The sequence below is a fragment of the Petaurus breviceps genome, unplaced genomic scaffold (assembly GCF_028583685.1).
Source record: "Petaurus breviceps papuanus isolate PSGF00001 unplaced genomic scaffold, PetGlider_PUasm1.0 189, whole genome shotgun sequence".
Classification (NCBI taxonomy): domain Eukaryota; kingdom Metazoa; phylum Chordata; class Mammalia; order Diprotodontia; family Petauridae; genus Petaurus; species Petaurus breviceps.
The window spans coordinates 8,973,749-8,985,141 of NW_027185809.1; the positions used below are offsets into that span (position 1 = coordinate 8,973,749).

The 11,393-nt window shown below is 40.3% G+C and overlaps 1 protein-coding gene across 2 annotated transcripts in view; it reads left to right on the forward strand.

The window, feature by feature from the left end:
- Positions 1-11,393, forward strand: part of SLC25A48 (solute carrier family 25 member 48) — a 121,500-nt gene that overhangs the window by 63,565 nt on the left and 46,542 nt on the right. For both annotated transcript variants that reach the window (XM_069091881.1, XM_069091880.1), the window contains exon 7: positions 9,827-9,987. In XM_069091881.1, coding sequence (XP_068947982.1) covers positions 9,827-9,949 — 123 coding nt within the window. In that variant the 3' untranslated portion in view covers positions 9,950-9,987. The remainder of the gene's footprint in view (positions 1-9,826; positions 9,988-11,393) is intronic.

Genomic DNA, 11,393 nt, shown 5'->3' on the forward strand with positions numbered 1-11,393 from the left:
AAGCAACATCTTAATGGTGATTTTCCATAATTCCACCTTTCCTTTTTATTTGCTTGCTGGTGAGCCTGTGCCTCATTTCGTTGTATGTTAAGAAGATTCTAGTTTTGATAACATTAGTTCATTTTCCTTGTCATAATTAGAGTTAACCTCAGTCTTCATCTAGTAGGAATAGATTATCTGGTTGAGTTCTCAAGGGAATTTCCTTTCTTACTGCTGTTTTAATTAATCTTCATACCAATCCTCTTACACAAGGTATTATGCAACAGCTCATAGCTGTTAATACTCCAACCACCACTATTAACAAATCAAGATGGAGACTGCCATTCCCTTCCTTTTGCCAAACCATGATTCCAACTATCTTGTTAATGAACTGTCTATTCCAGAGTTCTCTGCTAACTTCTCAACTAAAGTGGTTGCAATGCCTTCGTAATGGTTGTCTCTGGGGCTGTGTTGTTGGGAATAAAAATGCAACACTCTCCTCTCAAGATAGCACACACTCCTCTTTTCTTGACTAACATTATGTCCAGGGCCATTCTTTTTTTCCATGCCACCCGACTTGTGGCATCTAGTTGACTGGCTATTCCCCTAACTGCATCCCTGGTGTAATTAATAGACCTCTGCTGATTATAATAAGCATAGTTAATCCAATCTACATTCTTATTCATGATTATCTGACAAAACAAGAAAAATGCAAATCCTATTGCAATCTGATTTCTTTCCTTAAACTTGTCTGGAATTCCCCTTGGGACCCCAGTGGCATCAAGGTAAATTCTATCAGCAAATGAGCCATGAGGTTCCTCTCTTTTATTTCTTTTCCTGTTTTTGATCACATCCTCTCTCTCAAATGCCAGGGTGAATGGTATAGCTAATAGTACTATCATACATGTGCCTCCCCAATTCGGGGGGAAATGTAGGTCTCAGGGTTTTGCCTCTGTAATACCACCACAGGTCTGCTCTGGGGATGCTCAAAACAGAGTAGTTTTCTTATTCATCTTCAGTTACATTCCACATGTCTATGCGCATCTCCAGTTCGCCCGCCCGTATTTCTGGTAGTCTTTACACCTTATCACAAGAGAAAAGCTGTGTGGTTTCCAGTCATTGTGGAGAAGGCAGGAGTTATCCTGGTCTCTTCCCCATCGAGCTGGGAATAGTAGTGAGAGGGATTTACAGGTATTGCTTTGCCATGCACTTTCATCCTGATATAGTGCAACCATACACCTCATCCCCTTTTCATCCTTGGTCCATCCCAAAGGGAAGAGGACTGAGACACAGGCATAGCAGTTGCTTTTATTTAATCTCTTAACAGTCTATTCTACCCATTCTACCCAGGCATTTTCATGCCCACATCCTGTTTCTATCCCTATGATCTGTCTTGAGTCCTTAACTTCGATTACCTTCACAATCTTAGGGTCATTTGGGGGTTCCTATTCCTTTATTGGGAGCACTATAGTTGCACTGGGGCTTCCCTGCATCTCCAGGTTCCAAACTACTGTCCTAAATCTGGATACTGGATCCTGACCTGTCCTGACTATTCCAAACCCATAGGTCCGATCCATTTCCCAATCCACATTTTTATAGTTAAAATTATTGGATTACATTTTAACTCTTGACAATTGGGTCTGGCTTCTCCCTTGAACATGTTCAATTTTGATTTTATTGGTTTGTTTTTGGAGAATGGAGCTGTCCATATCTCATAGACTGTGGTGAACCAAACATTGCTCCACTCTGGACAGGGGCCCCATAATATCTGGGTTTTTCCCCAGAAGGTTGTTCTTCTGGACATAGGTATTTATGGTAACTCTTTAGTTGTCTTTGACTATTTAAGTCTCCACATTTTATAATTTGACATGCATCAAACTGAACTGTTTGTGGGGTAGCTTCTTCAGTGATGTTTATCCAGTTTAATGGGGTATCCCCTTCCCTGTACAAGTTATCTTTTAACATGCCTTAGATCTGATTGATTGGCCATTGGAACTGCCCACAATAGCAGTCCTCCCAACAAGATTAATAAACCCCTCATCTATCCTCAGTTTTCCACAGAACCTCTTCTTATCAATACAACAAATTAATATTATTCCTATGAAGATTAAAGATGAAATTCCAGCATTTAACATTCCCCTTCCTCCCCAGGGTACATTCCCCAGTTCTTAATATCTTTTTAACCTTAGCTTCAAGGGATCTTTGTTTGGATATGTACTCTATTGTTCAGGTTTTAGAGGAGAGACTTCCACTGGTCCCTTGATTCTGATATAGTGAGTTCAACCTTTTTCATCCATCTGAACTGCAGTTTCTGTGGTTCTGTGGTTTCTAGGGCCCTTCCCAATCAGGCTGCAGCTTGGTCTCTCTCCAGTTGGCATCTGGGAAAGTAATCCTTTTTTCCTAAGATGTATTGTTGTCATTCTCCCGCCCCCCCCCCCCCCCCCCCCCATATAAGGTTAACCAAACAACATCTCTTAGGGTGATGGTCCTTGAGGCTGTTCTAATTCCCTACAAGGCAATGGGCAAACATTTACTCCATGGGAGCTTAGTTTCTAGCACTAATTTACATAGATTTTTGTTAATGTCAGATTCATATGTTCAACCCATCCTGACAAAGGAAAATGCCAGGGAGTATGAAAATCTGAAGACACTCCTAAACTTTCCATTATTTCTTGTAATATCTTGGAGGTAAAATGGTTAGTTACTATTATCGGCATCTATACTTTCTAGCAAACCATATCAGGGAATAATTTGTTCTAAAATTATCTTGGAGACTCCTACAGCTGTAGCTGTCACCATTGGATAGGCCTCAATCCATCCTGTTAAATGATCGACCATTACCAGGACATATTTCAGCCTGCCCACCATCGATATATCAGTAAAATCTACCTGGATGCTCTGGAAGGGTCAAAGGCCTGGTTCCTGTCTTCAAGGAGTTTGTTTACTTAATACTTTCTTCTTCACTTTGTTGCAAATTACACACCCTTTACAGATTTGTTTAGCTACTGTATATATTCCTATGCATTCATATTTCCTCCCCACTAGGTTATGCATTGCTTGAACTCCCCAGTGACTCCCCTGATGTACAATATATAGCAGTTCTCTCACAGCTTTCTTGTTTAGCATTTTTCTCCCTTCTGGTAATAACCATCAACCCTCTCCTGTTTTTACTGCCCTGAGTTCAGTCAGTCCCTTTTCTTCTTCTTTAGTAAATGTAAGGACTGCTTTTGAGTCAGCGATTGAAGGAACTAAGACACATATTTCTTTGAGCTCAGGGTTTAGGGTAGCTTCCTTAGCCATGTCATCAATCTGTTTCTTCTTGCCTCAAGTGCATTCCCTTTTTGGTGTCCATTCCCATGGACCACTGCAATTTTATTTGGCAATGACAAGTTTGTTAATACTTGCTTTACTAATTCACCATGTACTAGTTCCTTCCCTTTGCTATCGATTAATCATCTTTCATACTGTATTTTCCCAAAAGTGTGTACTACCCCATAAGTTTATTTGGAGTCAATGTATATGGTTCCCTCTGTTTAAGCCAGCAGTTTTAATGCTTGATTTAGTGCATATAGCTCACAAGTCTGTGCTGACCATATGCTTGACAATCTATCTGCCTCTTTTGGTGAATTGTTATTCCCATCAATTATAGCATAATCATTGTGTCTTTTCTCATTTATCACCCTAGATGACCCATCAATAAATAAGTGATGTCCCTCGTGAAGACGCACCCATGTCTGGTATTCAATAATATCTAAACAATTGTGTTCTAAATCCTCTCCTCCAGTCTCCCCTTTCCACAAGATGGTAGCTGGATTTAGACTGGAGTGGGTGGTAAGCACCAGGTCATGCCTTTCCATCAAAATGGCTTCATATTTTAGAATTCAGGGGTCAGTTGACCATCTCCCAGCTTTTTGGTTCAAAACGGTCCTGCCCTGATGGGGAGTGCTTACCACCAGGGCTGCTGCCAAGGTTAGTTTTCTACTTTCTTCTACCAGTTTAGCAGTGGTGGTTACTGCCTAGACATTCTCCAGCCAGCCTCGTGAGACAGGATCTAGTAATTTTAAAGGAAAGGCCACTGGTTGTCTTTTTTCTCCCCAATTCTGAGTCAGAACCCCTCAGTGCTATTCCCTTGTCCACCATTGTGAATAATTGAAATGGTTAATCTAGAGAAGGGGACACCAATATGGGGGCTTGAGTCAGAGCTTTTTTCGATTCCTCGACTACATCTTTCTCTTCTTGTGTCTATTGGAGTTTATTTGGCCCTTCTTCTAGTAATTTGAGATATAAGCCCTTAGTTTTCTGAGTCTAGGAATCAATCCATAATCTACAGTAACCAGTCAGGCCTAAGAACTTCCTAAGTTCCTTCTTATTCTTTGGAAAGGCTAGCTCGACAATTCCCTTAATTCTCTCTGGATTTATTTTCTTTTGTCTTTCACTAATTAAGTGGTGATTAACAATTAATATTAATTATAATATTATTATAAATTATAAATATTAATAATTAACTCATTCTTTCTCGACATACTGCAATCTATCTCTGGATACCCTTAGTTCTTGTTTCACCAGGAATTTTAACAAGGCATTAGTGGTCTCTGCTACCTCTCTCCTCTTTCTCCCTGAGAACAGTAAATCATCTACATACTGTAAGAAAGTAGTCCATGGGGAAAGTTTGAATTTCTCTAGTTCTTGCTCTAATACTTGACCAAATAGGTTAGGGGATTCTGTGAAGCCCTGGGGAAGGAGTGTTCATCAAAATTGGTGTTTCCATCCATTGAAGGGGTTTTCCCACTCAAAGGTGAACATTTCTCTACTCTCCTGGCAAGCCCAGAAAGCATTCTTTAAATCAACTATGCTAAACCATCCATGATCAAAGGGGAATCTTACTGAGAAGGGTGTAAGGATTGGATACAACTGAATGTTTTATCTGGACTATTTTGTTAAGGGTCCTCAGATCTTGGACCATGTGGTACATCCCATTATGGGGTGTTAAAAGGGGACATGCATGACTCAAGGAGCCTGTCTTTAATCATGTTATCTATAACTGGTTGCAAACCCTTATGTCCCTCTAGTAAAATAGGATATAGTTTTAGGCATACTACCTCCCCCTTTTTCTTGAGGGTAATACTAAGGGGGAGGCAGGCAATTCTCCATCCCCCTCTGTTTCTCTCCTTCACCCAAACCTTTGGATCTATTTGTTTTTTATCTTCTTTGGTTAAAACAATTTGTTTGTCACATGCCCCAAGCTCCAAACCTACTTGTATTATCAAATCTCTTCCTAGTAAATTACTTCCTGCATCTGGGATACAAGTAATTGTTCCTATAACCGTTCATTGCCCAATCTAAGGGTAGTTATTTCAAATATTGGGACTGGGAGCCTCTTTAACTCCTGAAACTATCAAACTTTGGTTAGAAACTTTTATTCCTTCAGGTGTAAAATTCAATGACCATCTGGTAGCCCCAGCGGCCACCAGGAAAAGCTTCCTCTTCCAGTGCTTCCACTGTTACATTTATCAAGGGCTCTCAGTGGGACCTGGATTTAAGGAATCTCTGACCCCTCTCATCATCCCCTTCAAAAGTCATAAAAGGAGTTATCTTTTCTTTCCCTTTTAATTATGGGCACTCATGCTTGAAATGACTGGTTTTCCTACATTGATAGCATCCAGTAGAAGCCAGAGTGGTAAGCCATGTTCAGCCCCGTCCTTGCCCTCCTCTTCCTCCTCTCCCCCTTCCTCTTATTTTGACCCATGTTTCCTTTTCCCTTCCTGAAACTGGTTCCATTCTTTTTCTTTCATCATCTCAACGGTTGTCATCATTGTTTTTGCCTTCTGGCTCTGTTTTTCCTCTTCCCTTTTTATAAATACCTTTTGCGACTATCTCAATAATTCCTCTAGGGTGTTTTCTCTACACCCATCCAATTTTTGAATCTTTTTCCTAATATCTGGCCAAGCTTTGGTAACAAAATGGACCTTCAGCAGGCCTTGAGCCACTGGGTCTTCAGAGTCCATGTCGGAATACTTTCTAATCTGAACCCTTAGTCTTGCAGAAGTGATAAAGCAGTTTTGGCCTCCTCTTATTGTATTTCAAAGACCTTTACAAAGTTTGGGGACTTGGGGCAGCTTTAATTATCAGATCTCTCCAGTCTCTCTGGTGTCCTTTGTCCCCTGGATTATTATTATCACATTTGGGTTCAGAATTTGGAAATTTTTGTTCAGCTGTCATTAACCCCCGACCTGGGAGGTGTTGTCTCACCCATTCCTTCATAGCCGCTCTCCTTATCATGTCTCTTTCTTTTTCTGTGAACAAAATGCTCATAATGGCCATCATCTCAGGCCAGGTACCAAAACTTGGTCTTAAGAACTGGTCCGACTGTTTGGCCAGCCCTATGGGATCTTCAGTAAGAGACTTCATCTCTTTTTTGAAATTTCTCACTTCTGTACTACTCACTTACAAATCCTACTTCTCCTTGCCAATGGGGACCTCTCAAAGGGGGTAAAGAACCTCTGAGGATTTTACTCTACAAAAAGGGCATTCCTTCCCTGATGGGAGAGGGAAATTCTGCAGATCTCATCGGCACTGCTCTAATTCCTGATGTGATCTGGAGTGGAGTGATACATTAGGGGTGACACTAACTGGAACAGGACCAGTAGCAATCTCCTGACTTTTAATCCTGCTGTTCCTGGTATCAGCCAGATGTAATAAATCTCCTGAATCTACTAAATTTTATCTCGGTAAATCCAGGGATTCATATGGCCAGGGCAGGAATGAAAAATGGGTCCAATGGGTTTTATCTCTCCATTTTGTCTTTGATTTCCCTGATCTGTGGATTTAAATGAATACAACTGAGTAGCCTCCCTGCCCTTCCAACAGGAGACATAATCTGATTGATCCTGAGAAAAGGGTTTCTTTTTATTAGCATATATATTAAGGGCTTGACATAGCCAGCTTCCATCTGCCTCATACCTAGGCCAGAAAATATCGAGAGGTTGTATACTCTGTTTGGGTACATAAAACAACAATACTTTGTCATCTTTTTCTTACCTTCCTGTATAGTACAGGTTGTATCTTCCCAATACTTCAACATCCTCCCTAAGGGACTGTCTGCAGGAATGTTCATAGGGATATTCTCATTATTTCCTTTGTTTCCCTTAAGTTTTGAATTCTTATTCCCTTATCGTTTATTCGAGATCTCTTGCATCAAAATCAGCTGCTTTTTCCTTTTCCAGCTGTTTCCCTTGTGGGATCAACAGAACTGCCAATCTGGACTCTGTACTCACTTTGTACCTTACTGGTATGTCTCAGACATACATGCTCAGTCTCAGAATCCCATAGCATGTCCCAACCACCAAGGTAATACTTGGCATTCTCTTTTCTTACCTTGGTCTGTGCACAGAGTTGCCTGGTTGCCGCAGTACTTACTTTTTCCTTCTTCGCTTCTTTCCTGGGTCCACAGTGGCCTCTTTCATTAATGCGGTCCTGGGATCCTAAACAGTCCATGATTGGGGACACCCTTCGGCAATACATGGAACCATTTAAAGTCAATGGGAAGCTTCTCCCTGTACTTCGGCAGTGGCTGCCCCTTACTCAGGATGTCTGGATACCAGAAAAGCCCCCATCTGTAAGAAACAAGTGTCTTACCAAGAACTCCACATGGCCAACAGTGAATCAGGAAGGACATTTATTAACATTCTTGCAAGAGCAGGTGACCCCCACTCGTTTAAGAGAAATGCACAGTTTTTTATTCCCTGTTCCCAATTAGAATTTTCCTTGCTTGGTACTGCAGAGTTTACAGCCTATCGGGAATGCCTACACCCTCAGCATGAGTCTCTGTCCCTGTTTACATTCCCCACTCCCCACATTTAGGAGCCCCTTTCCCCTTATTTTCTTTTCACCTTATTTGGTCATAGTTCCCCATAGCTTGTAAGCATGAGTGCACATTTTGAACTGCAAGACCAGTCTCAATCAGTTTTAATCAGACTAGTTCCAGTCGAGGGAGGCCTCCCTATTGTTGTACAGGAGAGGGCAGCATTTCCCAACTGCCTAACTGCTACATAAGCTCTTACACCCTGCTGAGCAATATGCCGGACCAACATCCTAATGGTGACTGTCTACATTTCTTCTGTGCATATAGCACTGTTTCTCTTCTTTTATTTTTTTTTTGGGGGGGGAGGGAGAAATGCAGGGCAATTGGGTTTAAGTGACTTGCCCAAGGTCACATGGCTAGTAAGTGTTAAGTGTCTGAGGCTGGATTTGAACTCAGGTCCTCCTGACTTCAGGGCCCACTAGTGCTCTGTTCACTGCACCACCTACCTGCCCCCCACTATTTCCTTTCTAATTCACCCAAGAGACTTATTCATAAAGGTGCCACCAGACCTGCCTGAATTTTTGCAGGTAGTTTGACACCTCTTCATCCCTTTACTTTCTTTGATAAGGGTCTGAATAACTAAATGCAAGGGCACCTCAGCACAATGTAATATGAATAACATGAACATAATGGAAATTTAGGCAATGGTGTCATAGAATAAAAAGCATCTTATTCATTCCACTAGACCTTACAGATTAAACTGAGAGATCTCATGATCGTCCTCCCTCTGTCAAGGTAGGATGCATGTAGTACACAAGCTTCAATGCGACCTTTTGTTAAAACTTCCACAGTGCCCATAAGAACCATGTTTCTACCCTCGGCATCAGTAAAATAACAAATCCCAGCCCTTAGTTGGATAATCCTCCCAAACCTTGAGAAGATCAAGGATTTTTAAGTGTATAACTCAGGAAATCATCTATCATAGTGCTTCCTTTTCTTTTTTTGTTTTTAGCATTCTTTTTTTAATATTTATTTTTAGTTTACAACATTCAATTACACAAGATTTTGAGTTACAAATTTTCTCCCTCTCTATCCCCTCTTCCCCACCCTAAGATGGCACGCATTCTGACTACCCTTTCCCACAGTCTACATTCCCTCCTATCCGCCCCCCCCCCCTCCCCCTAACTTCTTTCCCCCTTACTTTCTTGTAGGGCAAGATAGATTTTTACACCCCATTGCCTGTACATCTTATTTCCCAGTTGCATGTTTGTTTTTAAAACAAATTTTTAAACATTTGTTTTTAAAACTTTGAGTTCCAAATTCTCTCTCTTCTTCCCTCTCCACCCACCCTCATTGAGGAGACAAATAATTCAGTATAGGTTATACATGTGTAGTTATGCAAAAAGCTTCCATAATAGTCACAACATTCACTTTTATAAAATGTTGAGTTCTAATTTTTTTCTCCCTCCCTTCCCTCCTCCCTCCTCAAGAGACATGCTATCTGTTACAGGCTATAAATATATAATCATATTAAACATATTTGTATAACCTAGTGTTTTTTTTTCACTCTTCACTACTTTAGGGTAGAGAACATTCTCCTCACCCCACCCCATTCTGCCCCATTTTTTGTCCATTGATGGAGACTGAGGAACAATATAAAAGAATTAATTGGGGTTAGAAAAAAATCATTTCTTTTTCTTCTGCTCAACTCTCCTGTCTTTAAAACTTTGACAAAGAACCACAAATTCCTATTCAATAGGCACCCTCATTAGAAGCCAATAGTTCTAGAAGGTACCTTAGCAGTCATGGAGTCCTCATTGATCACCTTTGATATTAGAGTGCTTGATGAAATAATAAATTGAGGAAAATGAAGAATTAAACCCTTCCAGGTCCTAGAAAAAAATTCAAATTTTACCATGCTGTATATGTCTCATGTTACTTTGTATGTTTATAAAGATGTGTTTTTGGGAATGCATATGTAAAATATTTTGTCAAAAATGTTGGGATATATAAGCTATGAAATAACTTGATTATCTTCCTGCAAAGGTGTTTTTCAAGGGATTCACAATGAACACTGTCCGGGGGTTCCCAATGAGTGCCGCCATGTTTCTCGGCTATGAACTTTCACTCGAGATATTGAAGGGAGATCAAACGGTGACGAATCCCTGAGTTCCAGGTCAACTTCATTCTTTCCCATTCTGTCATTTGTAAGTATCTATCTTAGAGAGGGAAGATTTCCTATTATGGGGGGAAGAGGGTAATGACATAGTTTTTGTCTTCATAACATTGACTATTTGGTGTGAGAATTATGACTGGGGTCGTCACACAAAAGCACCTTTCAGTGCCTATCTGTGCACAGTGAAGTGCTAGATATTGACCAGATTATAGCCAAGTCACAGTGTCCCCTTTCTTTAACTTTGCACCTTTGAAGAAGGTTCAGCAAGCTATGCTTGGAACCCCTGAGAGGTATTGGTTGAAAGCCTGCTTTTTAACTCTTATTTCCTACTTTTTTCTCCTTTTTCTCTCCTTATTCTTTCCTTTTTTTCTTTTATCTATCTTGTGACTCCACTTTGTCTACACTCTTTCTCCTCTTGATTAGGCTTACCTGGTCTTGATGCAATCTGAAAACAATTTTAATGCCTTCTACCTATACCCCACTGTATCAGGCAGAGGGCACACAAAAGTGGGGAGGGGGAGGGATGGAGAGGGATAGGGAGAGAGAGAGAGAGAGAGAGAGAGAGAGAGAGAGAGAGAGAGGGAGAGAGAGAAGGGAGAGACCCTATTTTCATTTTACTTGACAGTGGTCACCACAGATAATGTGTTTAATATAGATATCAGAACTCAGGACTTAGATCAAATGCTAACTCCAACATATCCAAGTCCCCCCAGTTGCTACTGCCTCTACCTACTAAAGCTCGAGATCCTGATTAGAGTGATAATGAATCCCCTGAAGTGACTACATTATTTGAAGCTACACCATATATTTCTATTTGACTGGAAAAAATTAACATATTTTACACAATTATAACTTTGAAGAGTATGAATTTGGATACATGCAACTACTTCATAGGATTCATTATTAATACTAATCAGGACATAGCTGTGTATGCTTGTATATCAGTGCATGAACATACATAAGTAAATGTTCTATGTAATATGCTATATTATACATACACATATATAAATAAAATATATACTTGTGCATGTATAGCTATTACATTTTATTTGTGCATATATACACATATATATGTACATACACACAATTTACTTATAGATGTATTGATGTTAAGCTCCTTGATAGCAGGAACCGTTTCATTTTTTTTTTGTCTTTGGATCCCTAGCACCAGCAGAGAGTCTGGCACAAATTAGGTACTTAATAAATGCTTCTTTGTTAATTAATTGAATTAGATTAGGCACCAAATACCTTCTTCTACTCATCTGAGCCAGAGAAGAAAATGGCAAACCACTCTAGTGTCTTTGGCAAGAAAATCCCAAATGGGAGCATGAAGAATTGGATACAACTGCAAAATGACTAAAGGAAAAACCCCTTGTATGCCCACTGAAAATTCTCTCTCCCTCTCCCTCTCCCTCTCTCTCTCTCTCTCTCTCTCTC